Source organism: Rousettus aegyptiacus, unplaced genomic scaffold, assembly GCF_014176215.1.
Source record: "Rousettus aegyptiacus isolate mRouAeg1 unplaced genomic scaffold, mRouAeg1.p scaffold_m13_p_1, whole genome shotgun sequence".
Taxonomy (NCBI): domain Eukaryota; kingdom Metazoa; phylum Chordata; class Mammalia; order Chiroptera; family Pteropodidae; genus Rousettus; species Rousettus aegyptiacus.
Genome location: NW_023416284.1, coordinates 164,716,949 through 164,744,196, shown reverse-complemented (window position 1 = coordinate 164,744,196; position 27,248 = coordinate 164,716,949). Strand labels below are relative to the sequence as shown.

The 27,248-nt window shown below is 37.4% G+C and overlaps 1 protein-coding gene and 1 pseudogene across 1 annotated transcript; one reads left to right on the top strand and one right to left on the bottom strand.

Annotated features, from left to right (window-relative positions):
• Nucleotides 1-10,051: 10,051 nt before the first annotated feature.
• Nucleotides 10,052-26,976, top strand: IL22RA2 (interleukin 22 receptor subunit alpha 2). The gene is made up of 5 exons (XM_016165862.2): nt 10,052-10,165; nt 13,141-13,276; nt 15,516-15,694; nt 25,191-25,360; nt 26,390-26,976. The coding sequence occupies exons 1-5, from the start codon at nt 10,105-10,107 to the stop codon at nt 26,537-26,539; spliced, it is 696 nt and encodes a 231-aa protein (XP_016021348.1). The 5' UTR covers nt 10,052-10,104; the 3' UTR covers nt 26,540-26,976.
• LOC118605562 lies at nt 20,630-20,748 on the bottom strand (annotated as a pseudogene).
• Nucleotides 26,977-27,248: the final 272 nt, after the last annotated feature.

The following is a 27,248-nucleotide window of genomic DNA, read 5'->3' as shown; positions in this document are numbered from 1 at the left end:
AAATTCTGAAATCTTTTCAAGTTGAATTTAAAATCAAATTCAAACTCAAAATTAATAAAAGTATGTAAATAGAAACATGTATATATTTTTTATGGAACATTGCATTAAGAGATTTTTAAATAAAGAATTTTAAAAATTAATTTTGTATTCAAGCAGTTAACTAGAATATTTTTCTTCCATTTGTTTGTTCCCTTACATTGATGGTATAGAATCATTTTCTAATTATTCACATCTAGTCTTTAAAACAGTTCTAAAAGTAGTCTAATGTTTAAAAATGGTCCTTTTATGTCTGTCTTTCAATATTTAGCACCTAGTGTATAGAGAAAAGATCAAATTTATCCAGAGCGTGTGGACTGCGGAGTCTCTAGCGGAAGAGTGGTGCTCGGAGCCACAGAAGTGGGTGAGAGGACCCTGGGAAGCATGTGGTGGGAGAGAGAATCCCCGAAGAGAGGCAAACCCACAGTTAATGTCTACATCACACAATGAGTTCTTGGGAATTACTAAGAGGATTTAAGGTTCAAATTAATTGAGAAAAATTTAAATATCAGATGAATAACAAACCATGGATAAATATTGCTCCTCACTTAACAGTGCAAACTAAAATGAGGTGCTAGTCTGTTAGTGGGGAAGAAAGTATCAAATACTGGTGAGGTTTCATATTTACTTATTTGGAGAACAATGTCTTATGAATTGCTTTTTTAACTGATGTACCAATACATACCACATTCCATAAAAATATACATCCTTTACAGAATTTAATCCTTTGTGGAAAAATTATTAAAAACAAATCCTTAAGACCAATGAAAAAGCACACATTAGAATGGGAAAAAAGCAAAAATTACTGCTCTCTCAAAGGATTGTACTCAGGTGTACTGCCAGATGTAAATGCAGTACCTGCTTTTCTACACTAGCTGATTCTTACAGATACTGGTCTTTTTAATCTCTTCCAGTCTTATAGGTAAACCATTTTAATGCTTTCGCATTTCTTTAATAATTAGGAAAGCCGAGCGTATTTTATATATTAGGTATTTTCTGTGACTTGACTAATCTTGTCCTTTGCCTCTTTCTGGGCCGTTTATATCTTATTTGACTGCATCTTTTGTCATTGTAATTTCTTGTCTGTGACTAAGTCTCTTACCACACAGTTTAAAATGGTTATAAAGTCAAATTTATTCACCTTTTCCTTTCATTCTTAATCTTTTCCCAAGAAAATACAAAATTTCATCCATGTTTTTTGTTTGTTTCATTTTTACATTAATTCTTTTATTCACCTAGATTCCCCCCTCCCTCCACATAAGGAGTGAGATAGGGATGCAGCTTTATTATATTGTTTTCTAAGCTGCCAAATATTACCACAAACTTGGGTGGCTAAAAACAACAGAAGTTTATTCTCTCACAGTTCAAAATCAGGGCCAGATTCTGTTTGAAGGCTGTAGATGAAGATCCTTCTTTGCCTCTTTTTACCTGCTGGTGGTTGCTGGTTGCTTGGTCTTCCTTGACTTGTAGCTGCATCATTCCAATCTTTGTCACATAGCGTTCTTCCCTGTGTGTCTCTGTCCAAATCCTCTCTGTAAAGACACTAGTCATTGGATTAGGGCCACACATGACCTCATCGTTTGATCAAATCTGTAAAGACACTTTCCAAATAGGAACATGTTTATCGGTACCAGGGGTTAGGACCCCAACATACCTTCTGAGAGGACACAATTCAACTCAAATTTCACCTGATAAATGAGTTGTCCCAGTACTACTAAATCATCCCACTTTTCTGTGCTGATTTCAAAATGTCACATCATATGCTAAATTCTCAGTACTCCTGGGACTTTCATTGTTCCATCTTGCGTCTGTATTACACTTTTAATTATTTTAGCTTTATACTGGTCTATAGTTTAACTTTTGAGGCTCTTTATTTCCCTAGAGCATTATACCCACTTAATTGGTCAAAAGCTGGTGACTGGGGTAACTCAGCCTCGTGGGAGTTGGATTAACTACTTTTTGGCTCTAAGAGTCAATGTTTCAACTTAAGTTAACTAATAAGGGGATCCACTTCCTGACACAGTTCTGCTTCTTAATTTTTTTTTCTAAATTATTACTGGTTATCAAAATTAGTGTTAATTGCATCATCATTTCATGCCAAGTTAAATTATCTAAGATTACTGGCTGGTGTTTATGTCTAAGAAGAATATAAATGGATAACTTAAATAATAAACTCCAGGTCCATCTGCAGGGTGGTTAGTTAGCTTCATCTATGTGGCCCAATATTTGCTCTACATTTCCGCCTGTATGCCTCTACATTCTGGAGCCTGGACTTTTGGGCTGCATTCTATGAGAGCTACCAATCAGGAATGAATGAATAAACAAAAGAATGAATGTATAATTATTCAACTGTTTTCAAAAATAACACAATCTCATCTCATCTTTACAACATGTCATGAGGAGGAACTGCAATTCTCATTTAAGATGATGAAACTATGACTGAGCAAGTTACATAGCTTGCCCAGGGCGCTGGAGGAAAGAAGATTATGCCTCCCACACTTTTTCCCACTCTGCTGCTTGCTGGTGGTTATTTGCATGTTTGGTGGTAGAGAGATCTTACAGAATGTTTTCTGGGATGCTTAAGCTGTGTTAAAAGACTGTAAAAGTAGAAATATTTTAATGATAGTTAAAAATCTAAAGGAGAATGGGAGGAATTAACTGCTTAGAGGAAGATAAATCCAGAGATAGACATTGATGATGATGCCAACAATGAGATGGAAGGATAGCAGGTTTGCAATGAGTTCCTCATTAAAGATTCATGCTTAGATTTCAGAGATACTTTGAGATTCTTTAGAAAGCTCTGCAACTCCAGAGCTGGAATATAAACACTAACATTTATTGAGTGTTTGCTCTGTGCCAGGCACTATGCTGAGTGCTTCACTTGTGCTATCTCATTGCTAAAACTCCACATTACCTGTTTTTTTCTAAGTGAAGAAACTAAGGCTCGAAGAGGAAGAGTAACTTCCATCTTGTCAAGTAGCTGGTCAGTGCCAAGGTCCTTTTTCAAAATTAGGAGAATGATCAGGGATTGCCAGATGAGAAGCTCCAGGAAGGAGAGAATCCAGAGCACTGAGAATGGAGGGTGGACTTGGCCCTTTTCTCCTCCTGGCTAAAGGTCAAAAATGTCATATTGCACACATGGGCAGGGTGAAGTGCGTGGGCCTTCATAAGAAGGCGTCACTGATACTAACACACAATGGCTTAGAAATTATGGCTGCAGAAAGAGCTTTCAATTCAAAATCTCAAAAATGAATTTCAAATGATTATATAGTCTAATAAATCTTCTCTTTCAGTCAACATTTATTCAGCACCCACTCAGAGTCAACACACTGCTGATACCCTAGTCCCAAATATGTGTAAAGTAGTAGTTAATTAAAAACAAGAACTCTGAAGTCAGATCCTTGAGTTAGAAGCCCAACTGAATGATTTGGAGCCAGTTACTTCACTTCTCTTTGCCTCAGTTTACTATGAAGCAGAGATAATGACAGTAGTTCACACCTAGTATGATTATAAGATAATCGCATGGAGCCCTCAGCACAATTCTTGGCCTATGGCAATCACTTAATAAAAATGAGTTACCGTAAGCATGGGAAGGAATCGATTAAATCATCAAATTCATCATTACAAAACTGACAAATGTAATAAGGGAAGAACACAGGGTGCAACTGGAGCATTACAAGGGGACTCGATTGAGAGTGGGGATCAGGTCAGACTCTTGAGGAAGTGGCATTTAAGCACAAATTGGACGATGGGCTCAGGGAGAGTGAGTTGCAAAGGAATTTTCAAAGCTAAGGAGCAATGAATGTAGGATCCTGAGCTGCAAAAAAATTTTCCGTATTTTAATATACGTAAGGATATCTTTAAGTCCATTGTTTTCTCTTCCATTTCAAACTGTTCTTTCATTCTCACAGCTCAGCAGTTTCATAAAGCAGAGTCAAGACTCACCCCAGAAAGTATTGCCACGTATAGGCTGGGTTCTGTGCCTGGCTTTGGGAAGAATATGGGGTGGGGAGAAGGTAGGTAGAAGATTAAGGTACAGCTTATACTTAAAGGAATATGGGATTTTAAAAAATTTAAATATAATTGGCATAAAACATTAGTTTCTTGTGTACAACATAATGGTTTGATATTTGTACGTATTGCAATATAGTCACCAAAATAAGTTTACTTAACATTTGTCACCACACATAGTCACAATTTTTTCTTCTGATGAGAACTTGTAAGATCTACTCTCTCAGCAACTTTCAAATATAAAACACTGTTGTATTAACTCTAGTCACCATGTTGTATATTACTTCCCCACAACTTACCTGTTTTACAACTGTAAGTTTATATCTTTTGAATATGGGATTTTTAAATTGATTCAGATAAAGAGTCTAGAGACCCCAGAAATCAAATGAACTTAGTGCTCTGGGTTTGTCTGGGCATTTGGGGGTAGAGATGGGAGATACGAAATGGCACTCTGCAGGCCTTCGAGTCCCAGGATAGGGACCCCATTGCAAGTGAATGAAGCTCAGAGAAGTCTATTTTGAGAAATTTGAATTCGGGCTTTACCTATCGCCAAAATATAGGCATTTTTCCACATAGGTCTGATGCCTCTAGCTTTCTGTATAAAAAGGGTCATTAAACCTTCTAATGTTTGACTATATAGCATGTTTTCACTTTGACAACTTAGCAGCTACCTCCAGAAATTGCCTTGTGTGAAGCTGGAAATATACTCTAATAAGTAACTTATGGTGCTTACATATGATGCTACAGTAAAATAAGACAGAGTTATTACTTTAAAATGAAAAAGGTATTTTCCTTACTCTGAGTTTCATGAGGATTTTAAAATTTTGCTTGGAAGCTCAGTATGCTATTGGACTGATGATACCTAAACAATTGTCTGGCCATGTTTATCTTTGTTCATAAATAATAAATTAATACTAATCCATCTCTTTGGCCCTTCGACTCCCACAATGAGAGCTGGTTTCCAAATTGTGCATGGTTGCGTAAGTCAGCCTAGTTTTCTTCTCTGGAAATCATGCAAAACCAACAATGACAATTCAAATTAAGAAGTGTTTCTATTTGTAAATCTTGCTTTCAATTTTCTTTTCTAAAACCCTTGGATCAGAAAAAGTATTCTAAATTACAAATTGTTAAGGAAAAAAATAAGGAAAACATCTCACTTCAGAGCCAAAGGGGGAGCCTGTGGGATACATTTCAGAGTAAATTCCCGGTATGAATACTTGTATTGATATAAAGTAATGAATAAAACAAATGAAATAAACATCTGACTCGAAGATTTCTTAACAACAAAGAGAAGACAAAAGGAATTTAAAAAAAATAAAAAGATATAAATGAGACATGAAAAATTTTTAAAGTAGAAAATTACTTATAAAATCTTATTCTCTCAAAAAAAATAAAGATAAATAATTAGCTAACTGAACTTAGAAAAAATAAGAAAGCAAGGAAGAAAATATCATTATTCAAAATAGAAAATCATAGAAAGGAAATCACAGAAACAGGAAATTGAATACATCATAAGGGAATAATTTTCTAGACTCTGTGCAAATGAATTTAAAAGTATGAATGAAATGGACACTCTTCTAAAAACAATATAATTTACAGAAACAACCTAGAAGAGATAGCCTAGATCTTGTAAATTCATATCCACAGCTAATGTCATAGTCCTTTTCACCAATTCACTACATATACATTAAGTGCTTACTATGTGCCCAGCATCATCCTCAGGGGTGAACAAAACATACAACATCCCTGACCTCATGGACTTTATAATCTAGTGGGGGAAATAGACAGTAAGGATTAAATTAAACATAGTCTAGCAAATGATGAGGATTATGATGGAGAAAAATTAAGCAGATAAAGGGATGGGACGGATGGTAGGGATGGAGTATTTAGTGGTCATGGAAGAATTCACTAATAAGATAATATCTGAGCCAAGACATGAAGGAGGTGAGGGAGTAAGCCTGGACATCTCAGGAAGAGCATTCAAGATGAGAGGACAGCTAGCAAAAAGGTCATAGCATGGGGATGCGCACATGCTTGAGAAACAGCAAAAGGACCATCCAAGCTAGAGCACGCGGGTTAGAAAAGATGAATTTAGAGTTAACGAGGCTGGATTATATAGGGCCTCATAGGCGCCTGTAAAAAATTGGACTTTCATTCTGAGACAGATGGGGAGACATTGGAGGGTTCTGAGCAAGGGTTCTGATCTGAATTTGAGAAAACACTTCTTCTGATGCAGAGGACAGTGACAAAGGCAGGGAGAGCAGAAAGAAGGCTGTGCCGCAAACCAGGCAAAAGATGATAGCAGCGGGAACCCAAGTAGTTGCAGTTGAAGGGGTGACAGCTGGTTGGATTCTGGTTATGCCATGAAAATCCTTCTAGAGTGGAAATGGTATACAGCCATATGCTAGTGTATGGACATACTGATTAACCATATCCAGTAAGGCTTTCAAGGTCAGTCAAAGACCTTGGTCAAGCACAACAAAGCAATATTTACAGCATATTTTACCCAGAATAACATGATTCAAGAGGAGAAAAAGTTATTTTAATGAAGCCCTAAGTCCTATGAATAGAGATTTTAAATAATGTATTAGTGTTCACAGCCCAAAAATAGTCAAAATTAAACTCGATCACATTGCTCATTGTGCTCATTGCCTGCATTTGACAATGAAGTTCCCTTTTTTTTTAAGTTCAAGTCCATAAACTATTTTGAAATGTATGACAAGTATTTCCAGAATGCAGAACTGCTTAAAGGTCATAGGTATTACTCAGCGGAGTTACTGAGGGTCCAGCAGATTAAAAAGAACAGATAGTTTCCCAGTTATTGGTATTAGCGGTATATGGTTTTCTGTAAGTCTGAGGGAGAGAAGGGTGATGTTCAACTTATAATTCAATACAGAACTTTATGAAGTTATCCTGCTGCTTACTGAATTACGGAATAAGGGAAAGGGCCCAGAGCAGAAGCCTAAGGAAGCCATCTGACCCCTCGAATAAACCACAGTGAAATGGTCTGGAACACGAGTTTTTAAAAACTTTTCTAAAGGAGAATAAGGAACATGTGGCCCTTGGCTACCAAGACCTGGCTGAAGGAAATGATGTTGGCTCGTGAGCACAGGCTTTGCCATCTTACTCATTACCGCGTGGTACCTGGCATACAGTGCATGCTTGGTAAACGTTTGCTTGAGTGAATGAACAATTAAAAAAATGAATGACCAAATCTTTGACATCATTCTATCCCTTTATGAAACGAATATTATAAGTGGAGAAAAATGCGCAGTGATTTTATAACAGGCCTCAGGTCGAGGTCAGCCGGACCAGATTTCACCGCTCGCTTTGTTACTGCACGTGCTATAGAGCTGATCAGGTTTTCTCGGCCTCCCTCTGTCTCAGTTTCTTAATTTGTGATAGGGGGATAATAATACCAACCTCCTAGGATTTTAGTGAGGATTCACTAAGATAATACATGAAAATAAATTAACCCGGTGCTCCTATTATTAGATCTTACCATTGGTACCAAAATGGCATTAACATTACCATAAGATGTCTTATAAAAATGGCATCTTTATACACTTTAAAATGTCTTTCATTTGTTATAAAAAGTTTCAAATGTATATACAAAAGTAGAGAGCTCCATGAACCTCCATGTACTCAATATCCAGCTCAGAGTCCACTTCCCCAGCTCCTCAGATTATTTTGAAGCAAATACAAGACATCATGTTATGTCAGCTGTTAATACTTCAATATGTATCTCTAAAATAATAATAATAATTAATAATAATAACCAAAAGTCCATATCATACTTAAAAATAATTAATAATCATTCATTAATTAGATGAATTATTGGCCTGCTGGAAGCCACCAGGAGAAAAGAAGAGAATCAAGTCTGTCCAAAGCAGGGGCTTAGGCAAATTCTTTCCAGATCCAACACAAGAGAGACATCCACTTTCACTGTCAAGGTGGACTCTTCCTGCTGAGGTTTGGGGTGGGCAGTGAGAGACGTGGGGGAGAAGGTAGGGAATGAGTTTGAAGTCAGTCTTTCATGGCTAAGGCAAAGTAGAGCAGAAGTCTCCATTATCTTTAATCTTTTTGCTTTTCAAAGCCAATGTCATTTCATTTGAAAAAATTCTGTACAAATGCTTCTGCTTCCAAATGGATGGGATTTTAGAATTTAATTTTATCTTTTCATCTACCTTGAAGCGCTGTTGGCAGTGTTGGCTTTTAATTCAGATTATGATATCACACAATTAGAGAGCTTATTGAATGGTTAGAGGACTAGGTTGGTTTTTGAAATTTAACATAGCACAAAAGCTCACATGCCTTTGAGAGAATTCAGTTTTTAGTATATTCTAAGCTCTTCTCCCTTTCCCCACTAATTTCCTCTTATTTGTTCTACGAAGTCGGTAACCTAGTGGAAACCCCAATTTCATTCTCTGCTGTTCTGCTTATTAAGCCTTGACTTAAAATATTTTTCTTTTTTTCTTAACTGGAATTTGGAGCAATTTGATTGCTTCAAAACAAGAGCTATCGGTACTGAAGAGATTAAACATCAATAGTTAAAACCCAGATTATCATCTCCCCTTTAAAAACCAAGACTAATGCAAAGCCCAGAGTTCAGTGGGTAGGATCAGCAAGGAAGTGAAGGGTGATGCCGAGAAGGCAGGAAGACAAGGAGCAACAAGATGGTGCAAAGAGGACCTAAGATATACTGCAAGTTTCTTCTTTGAAAACCTAAGTTAATTTATAAGCAACGGAAACTTCACTTGGAAGAGATAAGGAGCCTGGCTTCGGAAGTATGGTACAGGATGGAGGCACCAGAAAACTTGGTGTTATTTTCACAAGGCCCTCTATTCTGCTCCGGTAGTATGTCGACTTGCCCTTCGAGAAGTAGGCTTTGAGAAGGCAGGGGCGGTGCCTGTCTTATTTGTTGCCGTGTATCCTTGCTGCAGAGAACAATGCCTAGTACACGGTAGTACAGAGAATGTTGAATGTGAATGAATGAATGAATGAATGAGTACTGCTCGGCAGCCATCACTATTCTTTACTAAAGAGGCTGTTCTACCAAGAACCTGAGAAAGACTACGCAAGAAGCAAAAGAACCCAGAATATATTTCCTCTTTTGACCTAAAGAGCCTCCTTTAAAAAAAAAAATCTTTATGATTTTCTTGTACTTTAATATAGCATTGTAGTGCCTCTAAAAACATGTGGTAATAATTTTTTTTTTTTTTTTGGGTGAGAAAGATGGTATAATGAGTCATGGACTAAGAACAGATGACCTAATTTGATCAGATTTCCAAGATGACATGCAAAAAATCTAATGTAGCTCAAGGATTCATCCTTTCAAGGGCTTATTTGGTTTGACACACTCCAAATCCTTATCAGATTGCTGGGAACTGAAGGTGGGAATGGAAAAGGAAGAGGCAGAAGCAGAGTGGGGCTCAGGGCCCCCGTGACTGGGAAGACAGACGAGTGTGGCGGGGAGCAGCGCGGAGATCCAGAGGGTGTGGAGGGTATGAGGTGTACCAGGGAGGTTAGTCAGGAGTTTCCAAGAAGAGAGGAAAATAAAAAATTAATCAGAGACCCCACCTGCTTTGAACCACTGCCAGGAGTCCTGATAATTAGAACTGCTAAACATATATCACTCAGTACCACCCAATCAGCCAAATTCTGGTCACTGGCAGGCTCTTTGGCTCCACGGGCCAATTCCCTTAAGATCTCACTCACCTGTGAGCACCTTGCACAATTCCTGCCTAACCCTGCCCTCCAGTCCGCCAGCCCTCAGTGTTTTTTGCCTTTTCATAGCTAAGGATGCCCCAGTCCCAACAAAATCGAGCTTCCCCATCAAAGTAACTTACAGCAAATGATTTTTGAAGCAATTCTACTTTCATAATCTTCCCAAAATAATAAAATGTATTAGCAAATGAAATCTAATTTCCTTTAAGGAACTGTCGTAAAACTCAAGAGGATGGATGCTCAGCGTGAGGATTCTAGCTTCCTTTTCTGTCCAGAGAAGCGTTCTCGTTGAGGGGAACATTGGTTGCCTGACCAGTCACGCTTGCAACCATGATGCCTAAACATTGCTTTCTAGGCTTCCTCATCAGTTTCTTCCTGACTGATGTAGTAGGTAAGTGCTTCATTTCTTTTTAATTGCTTACGTTTTCGTCATCTGAGTGTGCTCGAGGGACTGTTAGAAATGGCACTGGCGCTTTTCTGGGCTTTGTAAAAATTTTAGCTTTCTTCTGTCATGAAATGGTCAGAACAGATATGCAGTCAGTTTCTATCTGCAGTGTGAATGACTCCACGTGGACACATTGAATAGCTACCAAAGAGGAGGCACTCTAGTGGGTGCAAAAAACTTTATATAGGACAAGTGTATATCCATCTCTCTGTCTCCTTAGCACTTCTTTTGCCTGTAGGAGGCTCCTAGCACAGTGGGTACCAGCAGTCAGTCTCCTAAGCCAGACCGAGTCTGGATCTCAGTTCTCCCACTTACTTTTTAGGAAAACTTCGGTAATTGACTTAATTGTGCCTCAATTTTCTCATCTATAGAATGGGAATTGTACATATTGTGAGGATCAAATGAATTAACATATGCCGAATGTCTTGAGCGATGCCTGGCACAGAATTTAGACTGTATAAAGCACGTGAGAATTCGCTCTGGGTATTCATAGAGGGCTCTTCAAGAGCAGAGAGCATCTTATCACTCCAGCTTACCTCCGAGCAAGGTTATTAGAACCCCCAGTTAACAGATGGGTATCTCTCAGTCTAAGTGGCTCAAGTAACTTTCCCAAGACTGTATGGTTGCCCAGCGATAACATAAAAACAATTCAGTCTCCATCTCCCAGAAATGTGTGAATTTGTGGAAACTATGTACGCTTTAGGTCCTTGGTAATACCAAGGACTCAATTAGCAAAATATGGCAGGAATTCGCATGCTACCAAAATGATTCTGGCTCTGTACCTTACCAGGCCTATAAACTTGGGCAAGATATGCAACTTATTTAAGTCTCAGCTTCTCTATTGTAAACTATAATAGTAAAAATACCTGCCTTATTTGGAGGTCACATGAATGAAGTAAGATGTAAAGCGTTGAGCACTGTGGCTGATAAATGTTTAATGTTCAGTGAATGCCTGTGGAAGGAGGAGAAAAGGAAGGATATCTCCAGCCTCCAGTTATTCTCTTTCCTCCATTAGTTCCACTCTTCCAAGGCTTCGCTCTTAGTTTTCTGTGGTAGATGACAGGCAGGGTCTCAAGTAAGAGTGCCCAGGTACAAAATCAGCTTCACCATTTGCTGCTGTGAAAGTTCCTTCAGCTCTCCAGGGCTTAATTTTTTAGTTTGTAAGAGAAAGAACTCAATAATACCCTTTTCATAGAAGAGCTGGGCACAGAAATGAATGAACACAGGTAAAAGTCCCTCAGTGTCTGGCACAGAGTGATTTGCTATTCTCTGTGATGGCAGTAGCAATAGTGGTATTATAAAAACAAGAGAAGAAATTCATAGACAGATGCTAAAGGTCATTGAGCCATCTCTCTTCACAGCAGCAAGTCAGGTCTAGGCAGGAGCTTAGGAAATTGTGCTTGTTATCTCCTGAAAACCTCTGGAATTTTTATGTCCCCAAATTTTATGATTGAGCAGGTAGTGATTTTGGTGAGCAAAACCAACAGGGGCAATAGAATTTTACAAGTACATACTACCATTTGATGCACTGAAGGAGGTCCAGAAAATAAAAACAAAAGCAAACAAAAAACAAACAACAATATTAACACTACTTGGTAAAAATAAACACCTAAGGAAACAGCCTCATTCATTAAAAAATAACAAATCTTGCATGTTCAGAGCTGACATTAAGAATCAAAGTTTATTCATGCTTGCAACGCACCTAAACGAAGAGTAACTCAAATGGTAAGTTAGAGACCCAGCTTGTATAGCATCTTCAGCAAAGAACAATACATTTGTAGAGACATGAGAGTACAAATGAAAGCAATTTTAGGTTTCCAAGGGTGGCAAACTCTGGAAAATAAGTATGAGAAGAAATCAATGGAGCAAATTTTGTTTGCAGATTTTTCTGGTGCCATCTCTGGGTTGATAAGGCTCTGTTTTCAATAAAAGAGAAATTTATATCCTGCCTTTAGCCAGAAAAGGGAAGGGAGAGAGACAGAGCTTTTTCTGCATTTGCCACTTAATTGTCTTCAGCTCAAAATAACTTTTATGTCAAAGAGGCATATTTTGGAGTGATATATTCTGGTGTTCTTCAGACTCTAGAATAAAATTTTGTCAAAAGTCTCTTGCTTCCATGGAACTAAGTGCAGGTGACGTTGGGCCACCCGTGTTACATGACCTAAGGAAAACAGCAGAAGCCATGCCAGTGCAATGTCATCCCTTTCCTTCTGTGATTGCTATTGAATCCCTTCTCAGGAACAGCAGGCCCAATGGCAAGGTCTTGGGCAGTCACCCTCGATAACACAGACATGTTTATCTGAGCAGTTATGTTTGAGTACTGGGAGCCAGGATGCAGGCAGGTAAGTGCAGCCATTCAGGAGTGGGACAACAAAGGCCGACCTACCTGGAATAAAGCCAGATCAGCTGGGAGAAGTGGAGGACCCTGAGGCAGGACCCAGAGGTTATGCAGGAAGCTGACAAAGGAGAAATGAATGTTGGGTTGAGGTCCTGGAGCCAAAATTGATCCCAGGCAAAATTTTGCCTCAGAGTAGCAGTAACACACGGCTCCCAGGAACATGAGTCAGTGGCCTTGGTATGGGTCTTTCATCTCAGCCATTACCTTCCATTGTCATCAGGGAAGGGACTAAGGATCTTATTTTTTTCAGCGTTATTTCTTTCCTCTGCAGTTTGAGAATGAGATGGGAGGAAATCTCTCACATATGTATAATCTGGAACACAATTGTTCTGAAACTTTAGCATACATAGAAGTCATCACATTGAAGATGCAAAATGTTCATTTCTGGGCTCCGCTTCTACCATGCGTGCTTATAGCAATCACTTCAGGGAATTCTGGTGAAGGTATTACATTGAAACCTATTGCTAATAGCAGTGGTGCTCGTATCAATGTTTGGTGTTTGTTCCTTTTCTTGTCATTTTAGAAACTCAGCCTGCCCAGGAGTCTCTGAAGCCTCAGACAGTACATTTTCAATCACGAAATTTTTATAACATTTTGCACTGGCAGCCTGGGAGGGCTTGTGCCAACAACAGCAGTACCTACTTTGTGCAGTATAAAGTGTAAGTAATTTAAGCTTTCTCTGGCCGGTAGGGACAGGAGTGTCTCATCTCCCCAAAGGCTGTCCGATGACACAAAATGCATGATGATGTGCAGTCTGTTGGGGACATATCGTCATCCCATGGAGACCCAGCCCCAAGAGCTTAAAGGTTCAGCCTTTGGCATCACAACGAAGCCTGGCACGTGGTGGGCTGTCAACACATATTTGCCAAGTGAATGTTGGAAGCCAATATGCTTAGCATGTAGTAGGTACTCAATCAAGTTGACACTATTGATACTCGAACACATTGTGGGACACCTGGAGGTTGATGTGTGAAATATATATTTTTAATTTAGAAGTCATTTTTTTAAGAATAGGTTTACTATTTGAAAAATTCTTTTCAAAAACTAATGACTCCTGTAAGTATGAACACGAATCGGAACGCGCTGCTGCATGTGCCTCTCCCGTTGTCACCCGGCTAGCTCTGGTGGATTGTAGCCAGAACTCACATGCAATCAACACCTTTCCTGGACTGAGGCCAGGAAACAGAAGCTCCTGATTTGCAAATGGCGGGGTTTCCCGCTTACACATTTCCTGGGGATTTTTTTTGAGCCTCTTCCTACTCTCGCATAGTTTGAAATGCTGGCTGAGTAGACAGGAGATATTACAGTTTACCTTTCATCGTTTTTCATTAGAAATTCAGAAAATCAATTGCAGCTATGGGCCAAAATAGCCATTTTTATTCCATAAATTCATTGATATTTCTCTAGCATGGGGCAGGTCCAAGGTCAGATTTTTTCCCGTGAGTTAACCTCTCATTAACTTCAGAAGGAATATTTCTAAAAGTTTATCTGTCTTTAACTGATGCTGATTTTCTCAACACGCTTTGTATAGCAATTGCAAAATTTACAAATCTTTAAAATAAAAGATTTCTCCATTCCAAAAATATATTTGTACATAGTTGGAGATGCTTCCAGTATATAGAAAGTAGGATTGGGGCTCTTTTTGTCCCCCACCCCACCCTGTTAGGCACTGTAGATAAGTCCAAAGTGGTCCTATTATCGTGATACTAATGATGATTTAACTTTAGCACAACATGGAAGCATTTTATATTCGTAATTCTTTTTCTTAAAGAGGGTTTCCAAATGTGCATAAAATTCAGAATACCTGGATCTATTCCTAGCTATGTGGTATTTTCAACAGCACAATGCAAATTTATATTTTTGAAATCTTTCATTTTCGTTCTATCCAGTTCACATGAGTCTAAAGTTAATGTCAGTTCCATTTAGGATAGGACAAAATATAAGGTGCCATATTAAAGCTAAATTCAGCCAGCAAAGACAATGTCTCATCAATAAACAACAATTAACAAAAAACCAAAACATTAAGTTGTGCTTCACATATGTTGTTGGTTCTGCTTTAATGGTATCTTCTGGTATAATGAAACTGCTGTCATATAGTTTACAAAGTACAGACACCAGTAATAATTCTCATTATGTGGCTAGAAAGTCATAGATTTCAAGTCCTTCATCGAATATTTTGGAAGCCTTTCTCCCCAGCCTGCTCTGTCCCCACCATCATCTTACTGCATTTTCTCTGATTTGTGACTGGTAAGAAAAAGAGCATTAATCTTCCCTTGGACTGTTACACCATCCCATAGTCTTAAGATGAATCAACCTATCAGCCTCTGTCTCACTACCTTTTGTTTTTTATGGGTTTCTCTCCCTCTCTTCCAGCCCCTCATTATAGGACTCTTTATATTAGCCTCGCTACAATCCCCATTTAATTTTCAATAAAGAAAATAACCATACGTGTTGGGTAAGCATCACTTTGAGATGAAAAGTGGTAGCCACTTCTCAGAATCAGCCACATTACTCAGCAGCAAACTGATGAGAAGTGAAGAAAACCACAGAGTTGAAACCCCAGACGCATTAAGAATGTAGGGAACTAGTACTCAGAAATGGAAGTTGGTCCATACACCAGAAGAAAAACTTCATTCAGTATTTAAAGAACCCAAACCCCTATGCTAGTGATACGGAAGGCATCAGTCAGGCTTGAGTTTATCATTCAGCAAGACAGCATTTTGGATAACAGGAAGCAGTCTTTTTAAGGATACTTAAGAGTAGCCGTAAGCTTTCGCAGTGGTACTAATATTGGAGGACAATATTCAACCAGTCTAAAACATTAATAGACTGAAAAAAAACTGCAGACTCCTTCAGTGGAAAAAAGAAACTCAGATATTTGTCTTTTCCCTTCTATAGGTATGGACAGAGACAATGGAGAAATAAAGAGGACTGTTGGGGTATTCAAGAATTCTTTTGCGACCTTACCAATGAAACCTCAGAAGCACAGGAGGCTTATTACGGAAGGGTGAGGACGGCCTCAGCTGGGATCCCCTCGGGCTGGACCATGACGCAGCGTTTCTCTCCCTGGTGGGAAAGTGAGTTCCCTGGAGCTTCTTTGCCTTTGCTTTTCTTGCTTTTGAATAGCCCGCATAGAGTGTGGCTAGTTACCAGGCCCTGTGCTTTGCTGAGGTCCACACCATCATCTCACTTGACCTAATTCTCAGAACACCCTTAGAAGATGGTTTTTACTATCCTTATTTTACAGCCCAGGAAATTAAGGCACAGAGGCTTCAGCAGTCTCCCAGGTCTTACACCCTTTAACCCTCATCGAGTTTCAAATTCTGCTGCGTCTGACTACAGAACTGAAACTCTATCCCTCTGCCAAATTGTTACCTTCCAAGGGACAATTTTTTAAAACTTATTTTTAGATAGCAAGAAAGGAATTGTACTGCCATAGACCCCTCTTAAGCATAGGGGTTAAGCTCTTGAAAATACTCATTAGAAAAATTTTCTGTTGAGGAAATTAATACTTTTTATTACCTCCGTTGGGGGAGACCGAAAGTTTACTCTCTATCAATTTCTCCATGATGTTTATTCTTTTTCTAATTTAGTCATAATCCTAGAATAATAATATTATAATCTAAGATGTAAATTATAAAGTAAACCATTACCAACAGACCTTAAATAAAATAGTAGACGAAAGACAAAGAGAAAAAAGGGTGTTTAATGTCTATGTACAAAGATAAGTGTGACAAAACAGGAAGGAAAATATGGATATTTCTTACAATCCTAATAATTGCAATAGTCACGAAGCTGTAGTTAACATTTATAACTGCTTCTATCATTGTTAACTCGACACTCACTTTTTTTTCAGCTAGCACCTCAGCTCTTCATTCTTGAGGAGTTCGAGTCCTTTTGGTCTTCCCCGTATAAACTCGACATAATCTCACATTAATTTTTATTATCGAATATAGAGTTCTCAGAGGCACCTCAGAGGATACCAAGCATATGCCTACCTGACCTTATTGTATATATAACAGTTCTATGTCCCCTTGATAATCAGAATCAATCATCCTAGACAACACAAGGACTTCATTCTCCCCTCATTGGTTAAATGGCACCAAGAGCTTCAAACAGGAGGCTCTATGTTTAATCATTTGATGAACTGCCAGACTGTTTTCTAAAGCAGCTGCACCATTTTACATTCCCATCGGCAGTGCGTGGGGGTTCTCATTCTCCACATCCTTAGCAGTACTTACCTGACTATTTAATTATACCTGTCATTTTGGGTTCTTTTATGTATATGGGACGAGGTAACAGTCCAATTCTTGGGTGTTTTGTTATCTAGTTGTCCCAGCATCATTTGTTGAAAAGATTATTCTTTCCCCATTGAAAGATCTTGGAACTCTTGTTGAAAATTTGGTGGCCATAGACCTTTGGGGTTATTTCTGGGCTCTCAATTCAATTCCATTTATAGATATATCTATTCTTGTGTCACTCTCACACCATCATGATTAATACTGCTTTGCAGTAAGTTTTGAAATTGGGAAGTGTGAGTCTTCCCGCTTTGTTCTTTTTCAAGATTGTTTGGTTATTCTGAATCCCTTGCAATTCCACATTCACCTAGATTTTTAAGAACTCCCATTTTATAGGCGCCTTTTCGTTTTGTGTTAACGTGGATGCAGAAGTATTTGCTTAGGAGTCCATGCACATACCGCTTCTCCAGACCTCCTTTGACCACCTGAGTAGTATAAAATGCTACAGCAGTCCACTTCTGGCTGGTGCCATCATGTCATGTAGAATCTTCTGGGAACAGGCTCTGTTTTTTTTCCCCCCTTAAGTTAATTGGTCATAGGAACTCCTCAAGAGGAAGAAATGATGAGACAGTAGGTGTAGATGCACTGGGAGCCACCTACCTTTGCAAATTAATTTGATGTTAAGACCAGCTAGAGGCTGGACTCATATAATCCTTTTTTAGTTGATGTCGACAAGTTTCTGTGCATTTTATGACTTGCCGTATCAGAACTCGATGTATGATAAGAAGCTCAGCTCACACGGTTCCTTGATATCCAAAGGTCAGGTGTTCAGTTTCTATCAAGGCCCAGTTACAAGGAAGTCTGGAGCCTTTCTTTTCTTTTTCTTTATCTTTTCTTTTCTTTTTTTTTTAAAGAAAGTTAGTCATTTGCTAAATAAGATATAACTTTTTTCCAAAAATTCAGGGGCCTGGAATTGTCGTTGTCTCTATATAGCATCCTGATCTGACGCAGATGTTTGAAAAATTGTTGGATCTTCTTGATCATAAAGTACAAGTGGCAGGGCTCCCTATTTGCAACACAGACTAGCTGAGAAGTTTGTCTCTTAGTCTGGGTGCCTCTCAAAGCTCAAAATCTTATGTGATACTTTGCAAATGGTAGCACTACTAAATGTGATATGTGTTCCTTCCAAAATTCAAAGAGGCCTAACAAGCCCAGTGAATGTTTCTTAGTACTAGCGGATGCAAAATAAAGCAACTTATGTTTAACTTGAGAGGAAACATCTCAACTAACCCCAGAGGAAATTTAACACCAGCATTCTGCTTCCATCTATCTTACTAAAGTACTATCTATAGTGACTAGTACTATCTACAGTGACTATCTATAGTGACTAGTAATTCAGATACACCAAATTCAATGAGTATCGTGTTGTCGATTTAGTGGTCCAACATGATATCCTGTGAAAGGATCAAAGATTCTGTAGGCAATATATGACAGAGAGTCAGGATGACAATGAAAACCAAGTGAAATAAAACTGTTCTGATGCTTTCTAATTATTGGACAATGTTATTCTCTAAATTATATCCAAGGCTGTGTTGATTGGACTCTAGAACACAGACACTATAATGAATACTATTTATGCCAAGGTCCCCACCTGAATTGTTTAGTTTCTCATTTTATTATTTAAGACCCACCTTTTCTGGGGGGAGGGTATACATCAAATAAATGAGTTAAATGCAGACGTGATATATCTTACTACATCTGCATCATTCAAGGAGATTTGATACACTAATCTCAGTACCTTCCCCAGGGATACAGTAGTACTCTTGATTTTCTATCTTATCCAAAGGAGAAATTCTAGGGACTTCAACTTGGCCTTTCATCCCATAATAACTTTCACGCCACAGCTCAGAGAACCAAAATGGAAATGGATTCTGACAGTTGTGTATATGTTATTGAATTTACTTTTATTACTTAACACCTAGAAGAACCCGCAGCACATTCTGAGTCCCCACAGATTATCATCAACCTAGAATCAGGGTTCATTATTGGCCAAAGGGTCTGTTTTTACCTTTCTCCAGCTTGCAGTTACCCTGTGAGGAAGGATAAAAGAAGATTTTTCTTAAAACTTGTAGCATTATTACTTCACTTGTCTTCAAAATCTCACTCTAATGATCTAACTGATGCAATGTCCAATTAAATCCAAACAAATTGGATCATGTCCAAAATGCTAGATGCAATGGAATTGAGAAAAAAATCATTTTTAATTTTCTAACTCTTCAACAAGCAGGGGAGTGGAATGATAATTGAGCAAACCAATCCATGGTATCCAGCACATTGTTTCTGGGAATAACTTGAAATTCAAACTCAATCCACTTCACCAACAATTCTCTAGGTGAGGAAAAGGAGCTCGAATAACTAAGCTGATACACAACAGTGAGGAGAATTTTCAAAGTAATATAATTATTATATTCAAGCCTAGAAATGGGGTCAAGTTTAAATTTACTCATCAAACAAAACCTTCTTGATCATGGCGCATTAGGACAGTTGGTAAGATTAGCCAAACACATTGGCCAAGATGAAGTGAGGCTTTGCCTCAATTTAAATCGAAATAATATTGAGTTAAGAATAATTTGTGTTATTTCTATATGACCATCTCATTAAGACAAACAACAACCAAAAAAGCCTTATGCCAGGACCTTTTAGGTAAAAGAGCAAGAAAGTTTATAAAGCAGTAAAATTGGAGCTACTCTAATGGAAGCAATAGTGAAGAGCCCTACAGCTTTGCCCTCTCCTGCCACAGATCCTGAGCCTTCCTGAAGAACATGTTTTGGGACAGCATGATCTTAAAGTTTGTGATATGGGCCTAATGAGCCAACTGAATACATTGACTCACCTAGGAACTATTTCTGAGCAGCAGGTGTTATTTCAGGTAAAAAGATTCTGGTTCCTGGTGTCTATTTAGAGATAAAGCAAGATTTTTTTTTAAAAAAATAACTTAAGTCAAAAGCGGCATTTGAGGTTCAATAAGATTTCAACATTATCTAACCCCACAATTTCTTGGATTAAAAATAGTTGTAGTGTTTTGGAATAGGCCCGATTTTCTAATGGAGTGAGCTAAGTTCAGATTAAACCATTGCTTTGTCTCTTTATTTAGTAAATATTTGTAAGGCACTTACTAAGTTCCAGGTATTATACAAAGTGCTAGGGAATAAATAGTAAGCACAGCAGACACAGATAAGTCTCTTTCCTCATAGAGCTTTCTGTTTAAGGAGGAAGCCAGCATTAAAAAACAATCATGCAAACAAACATAAAATAATACTAATGACAGGTGGTACAAAAAATATGCACAGTGCTATTAGAGCCTAGTTAAGCAAGGACCTGATCAGGGAGGTCTGGAAAAGCATTTCTGGGGAAATGATGCTTGAGCTGATACTGAAAGATGAATAGGGGTTAACTAGGTAAAGATGGTACAGTAGAGCATTTCAGGCAAAGGGAAGAGCATTGGCAAAGCTCTTCTAGCAGAAGGAAGCATGGCAAATACAAGAGACTGAAAGACCACTGGTATAGGGAAGAAGAGCAGACAGGAAAAAAATATGAAATGGGTTGGAAATGGAGAGATTGGTCATGAATGGGCATTTTCCATTATGGAGTTATGACTTCCGCAAAGAAAGTGTAATTTTACATTTAAAAAAAATTTTTATTTTTGGGTGGAGCAATCCTTGTTGACCTCACAGATTGCAAGGACCTTGTCGGCTTACGATCCCTTATTTTTTACACCTATAGCACCTGGTCTTCCTAGGTGGTCTCCCATCCAACTACTAACCAGGCCCGACCCTGCTTAGGTTTCGAGATCAGGTGGGATCGGGCTTGTTCAGGGTGGCATGGCCATAGACAAAAGTGTGATTTTAATCAGGGGGCCACATGATCAGTTTTGTGTATTGAAAAGAGACTTTAGCTATATTTGGGAGTACAGAACAGAAAAATAACAGATTGGATATAGGTAAGTGAAATAGTAGATTGCTGTAATAATCTACAGGAGACAGAAGTTGGCCTGAATTAGGATAATGAAAAGGGGTATAGAAATTTTATTGTTGGAGGGCATTGGGAAGGAAAAACTGACAAGGCTTGGTAATGGGTTGAATATAATGATAAGGGAGAAGAATATGCCAAGGATAACCTCTGGCTTGGATAGCTAGATGAATTACTGAAATGTTTTTGATGAGGTTTGAAGGGAAAAGACCAGAGAAATGGGGTGCAGGGTAATTGAGATCACAAGTTCAATTTTAAATACGTTGAGTTTAAGATGCTTTTCAGACACCTGAGGGAAATATTTATCCAGATCCAGGACAAGAATGTTAGAATTATGTTCATTATCTGAGAGAAAATTAATTATACATCATACTAGTTTACAAAATTGAACAGTGACTCATTCTTCTCGCTTTTTGAGGATGGAAAAATGGTAACAAGATTATATATCAAACACTCTGCAGGATTAAAGTGTAAATAAAGGGAAATTCCTTTTTCATTTAAACGATTAGGCAAAAATTTCCACATAGTTGAAAAGTAAATTAACAACTTCTGGTTTCAGATTAAATAGCCAGAGGAAGGATGAGGTGGAGTCAGAGCTCCTTTTCTAAAATGCTTAGAAATTCTGGATAAAATATAACACATTCTCTTAACACTACAGAGGAGCATTAAAGAAAATAAGGAACATCTCCAGGGGCCAAAACAAAGTAGCTGGGGAAACCAGAGGATAAGCAGAGCAAAGTTCCACTGCTTGAGGATGTTTGCCCAACTTGGTAACCAGACTCCGGCTGGGGCAGAGGACAGGGTACTAATCCAGCACAAGTTGGGGAGTTACAACTAGTACCCCATAAAATCTTGGCCCTCAAAGGGCTACACTCTCAATTAAAGAGCAGACTCAGGAAAGCCTTTACATGAAAGAGAAGAAACAAAAAAGGGCTCATGTTTCTTTCAGTCTTGATTCTGTTAGGAATCGATTATTTCTTAAATTCATAAAGGTCTGAGATTCAAATACATACAACTTTCACGTTTTTAGAAAACACCAACTTGAGGTTGTGCCAAGCTGACAGTGCCATAGGACACCTTGCAGATGCAAAGTGAAATACTTAACCCAGCATTCAGAGGCAACACAATACATAAACGGTCATTTGATCTATGTCCAGCATAGTAACTATGGTCTTTTAAATATATGAGACTGGATCAAATGGGAAACAATAAATCTTGGGCCCTTATATCACCCATTTACAAAACCAAGTCTGGATGGGTAAAAATAATAAAGCTTGGCAACTATAGCCAAGGATCAAATTTGACCTACATTTGTTTTATAAATAAAATTTTATTGGAGCATAGTCACACAACCATTCCTTTACATTTTGTCTATGATGGCTTTCACATGCACTACAATGGCAAAGTCTTAGTGTAGTTACAACAGAGAAATATACGGTCCACAAAGCCTAAAATATTTATCTGCCCTTTACAGAAAACGTTTGCAGACTAGTATTCTATAACGTAACATGGGAAAATATTTGCATGGCTTTGGAGTAGGTAAACCCCCAAAAGTACTAATGTTGAAGGAAATAACTGATAAACTAGACTACACTAAAATTAAGAACTTCTACTTATCAAAATATACCATCAAAATAATGAAAATGCAAGCCACAGAGAGAAGATATTTTCAATGCATGTATTTGACAAAGGACTATGTCTAGAATGTACAACAAACTCACAAATCAATAATAATAATAAAAAAGACAACCAGTTAAAAAATGGGCAAAAGTTGTGAATAGGCTCTTTACAAAAGAGAACATCCACATGAGCAATTAACAAATGAAATTACAGTAGTCATTAGGGAAAAGCAACTGAAAAATATAATGAATTGCTATATACATTTATTAGAATGGCTAAAATTAAAATTTTTTGAAATACTAATGACAGTGTTTGAATGTGAAAAATGAGAACTTCCATATACTACTGAAGAGAATATAAATTGATGTATCCACTGTGGAAAACTAGCAATATCTATCTATCTATCACCCAGCAATTCCATTCTTGTATTCTCAACAGAATGCATATTTCCCAAATGACATATGTATGAGGATGTTCATAGCAACTTTACTCATAATATCCCAAAACTAGAAACAACCTAAAAGTCTGTAAATAACACAATAGGTAAACTGTGAAACTCATACAATTAAACAGCAATCAAGAGAACAAACCATTGATACACACAACATGAATGTACACACACACACACACACACACACACACATATACATTAGTTTATAGGGCTGCCATAGCAAATTACCACAGACCAGGTGTCTTAAACAACAGAAATTTACTTTCCCTCAGTTTTGAAGGCTAGAAGTCCAAGATCAAGGCGCCAGCAGCGTTGGTTTCTTCTGCGGTCTCTCTCCTTGGCTTATAGATGGCTGCCTTCTTGCTGTGGTCACATGGTCATCCCTCTGTGCTCACACATGTCCACATCTTCTTATAAGAACACCAGTCATTTTGGATTATGGCCCATTCATACCATCCATGTGACTTCATTTTACCTTAATTATCTCTTTAAAAGCCCTGTTTCCAAATACAGTCACATGCTGAGGTACTTGGGGTTAGGAATTCAACTTATGAATTTGGGGGTGACACAATTCAGCCCATAATTATATATATAAATAAAAGGGAAAGAAGCGAGACACAAAGAGTCTATATTATAAATTCTAAAAACTAATGTATATGGAAATAGAAGTAAGGATAATTGTGGTTATCTTCCAGGATTAAGTAATTGGAGGGGACATAAAGGAAGTTTCTGGGTGCTGGTAATGTCCTATTTCTTGATCTGGGTGGTAGCTATACAAGAGCATCTATTTGTAAAGATTTGTTGAGTTGTATCTTTATGATTTACTTATTTGTCTGTATATATCTTAAAGGTCATTGAAAAGTTTATTTAAAATAAAAAATCAAGCCAGAGCAACAAAAAAGAAAGTATCAACCTTTAAATATGTGCTCACAATAAAAACATAAGGAAGCAGACTGACTAAGCGAGTTTGGAAAAGACAAGCACTGCCCAGACCAGCACTTCAAGTATTGTAATGTTGAAAGCAGATAATAAAATAAATAAGTTTATAGATATAACAGAATAAAAACATAATCAAAGGACAAAGATTTTTTTTTTCAAAGAACAAGTAGATTGAAAAAAACCTAAATAGATTCTTAGAATAAAATATATATATATATATATATATATATATATATATATATAATCATTGAGATTAAAATAAAATTGGGGGGGTTACAATCATTTTATACGTTACTAAATAGTAAATTGCTAGACTGGAAGACAGGTCTGAAGAAACCATTCGGAATACTCTGTTGAGAAAAAAAGAAAAATATAAGAGAAGTTAATACATGTAGAATCAAATAAGAAATTCTAACAGATGTTGATCAAAATTCCAGAAGGAAAGCGTCTATCTAGCATTCATTTCTCTCTCTCTCAGTCTCTCTCTCTCTCTCTCCCTCTCTCTTTCTCTCTCTCTCTCTCTCTCTCAGTCTCTCTCTCTCTCTCTCAGTCTCTCTCTCTCTCTCTCCCCCAGTCTCTCTCTCTCTCTCTCTTCCTTCCCCCCTTCATTGATCTACCTATCTATATATCAATTGATCATAACTAATTTTCAAGAATTATAAAAGATATGAATCTTCAAACTGAAAATATACAATGAATAGAAACAAGAAAAGAACAACAAAATTCATAAAAGAACTAAATGCACCTAGAATTACTATCGTTAAGCTGGGGAAAATTAAAGTGACTATTAATTTATACGATTTTCTTTCCTAATTAATAATGATTTGATTATTGATACTAAAATGCAAGGACCAAAAATTCTCTCTTGATCTTTCCTGTGCTGTCTCACAGTATATAACATAAACCTGTTGAACTAATTTTATAGCAATAAGTATTCAAGTGGTTTTAGAGCTGCTTTGAAATTTTACACATATTTAAGAACCTATGAAATATTTGCCTTACCCTAAGCTCTCTCTCAAATAACTTTTTAAACTTCATTTTCCAAAATAATCACTGCAGGCTATGGAAATGATTGATAAATGTCTTCTTAAAACTGAAACAGAATTTATTAGTTTTTGCAAATAAAAAATTATCTTCGAAGAAACTTCTTAAATATTTACATTTTAGGTGTCAGCAGTATCTTTTCATAATGAGTCTTGCCAGATTTCTGAATTTAATGACTTGTCGTTATGCATAATGTGTCCGTGTGAAATATATTTTTGAATTATTTGTCAAAATTTCCTATTTTTTCTCCAGCAAAAATAGATCCTCCAGCCATGAATATAACTCAGGTAAATGGCTCTTTGCTGGTGATTCTCCACGCTCCAAACATGCCATACAGAAACCAGAAAGGAAAAAATGTATCAATGGAAAATTACTATGAGCTGGTATACCGAGTCTTTATAATTAACAATTCCCTAGAAAAGGTAAGTTCAGATAGACTGCTTTCTTTTCTTTTGTTCATTTCATGTATTTTTATTTTGTTCTTTTGACTAACATTTTAGCCATATGAGTAGCCACTTTCTTGCTCCACTCTTATTTTTCCTTATCTTTTTAAAGTTCCTTCTCACATTCACTCTCACTGATTAGCAATTAGTACTTGGCATTACCATGAGAGAGAGAGAGAGAGAGAGAGAGAGAGAGAGAGAGAGAGAGAGAGAGAGAGCGTGCGTGTGTGTGTGTGTGCCTCTGTTCAGTCACTCAATCTGTCTCCACTTAATCTTCCCTTTATAAAGATTGGTATTAACAATATTTAATTTCATTTGACTGCCACAAATATTCATTTTTATAGACTTTCCACACCTTATTTTAAAGTGGCTTTTGGATCAGAGCATTATATATTTGTGCTAGTTTTGCTATGTTATTCTAATTCACTGTCAGGGCCTTTTATCTTGGTTTGGTAGTTAATATTTCTTTTTGGATGTCCATCTAAGACAGGGTTCCTTTGGCTATAAGAAACAGAACTCCATTCAAACTGGTTCAAAAAGGAAAGAGGAGGAGAGGGGGGAGTTTTATCAGGAGATAACAAGCAATCTTATGGACAGCCAGAAGCAAAAAATAAATTGCTGCCAGGCTTTTATAGTGACTGGGAAGGAGAAATGGAGAACCAAGTCTTAAAAAAATCCCACTCTGCCTCGCCGTGACCACATGTTGCGTGTGTACAGCTGTCTCCAAATTTACTCCGTTCTCATCACTGCAGAGTTCAAATTCTTAAACAAGACACTGACCACTGAGTCAATCAATCAGCAGCCCTCATGTAGTACCTACAAAGCCACGCAACCTGCGTCTTTCCCAGTCTGCATTCCAGGACTCTGGAGAAGAAGGATGTGAGAAGAGGCCATACAGCCCGTCGGCCACTGTGACCAGAAACAACTTATAGGTTTTATCAAAAATAGAACAAGTCAGTGACTTATTGAAAACCATTTATCATCTCTTTTATTTTCCCCTGTTCACAGGAGCAAAAGGTATATGAAGGAGCTCATGGAGTTGTTGAACTTGAAGCTCTAACACCTCACACTAGTTACTGTATAGTAGCCGAAATATATCAGCCCATGCTAGACAGAAGAAGCCAGAAAAGCGAAGAGAGATGTGTGGAAACTCCTTGAAGTGGTGTGGAGCTGTCCGCAATACGGAAATCAAAAGCTCCGAGAATGGGATGGCTCGTGTTTGAAGGGTCTCATTGAAAATTGTTTTTATATTTTCTTAAAGCAATGTCACACGTTGCAGACTTCTTTGTCCATTCCTTCTTCCTTTTGTAACTAAATTTGTAAACTAAATTTAGGTAGTACCCATCCCTCGCCAAAAAACACATTAGAATTTAAAGAAGAGGCAGAGAATAAGGGCTCTATGAAATACAGAACTTTATTTCTGAATGTAACATCCCTAACAACAATCTCCATTCTTCTAAAGAAAAAAAAAAATTAAGAGCCAAGGAATAATAGGCATTTAACTAACTGTTGTTGAATAAATTTTTGCAAAAAGCATTATAAACAAGCAATCTTGAAGCAATCTTTTTCACTCTCTATTGAGACAATTTGACATAAATGTGCCAACTTTTACATGAGTGAAATTTTTACATGAATGAATATTTTCCCATATATTCCTATTTTATAGGAATATACTTTTTCATAAACTTATTTTCTATTATAAAATATTTCTACTTAATAGACTAATATTTTCTTTTAAATTCTATGTAAATAAGAATAGTATTTGAAAAAAACCTCAGGATCTCTGAACGAATATCTAGATTAAGATTGTCTGTAATAACAAAGAATACCTATTCAATATAATTTCCCTCCTTTAACATATACTCAT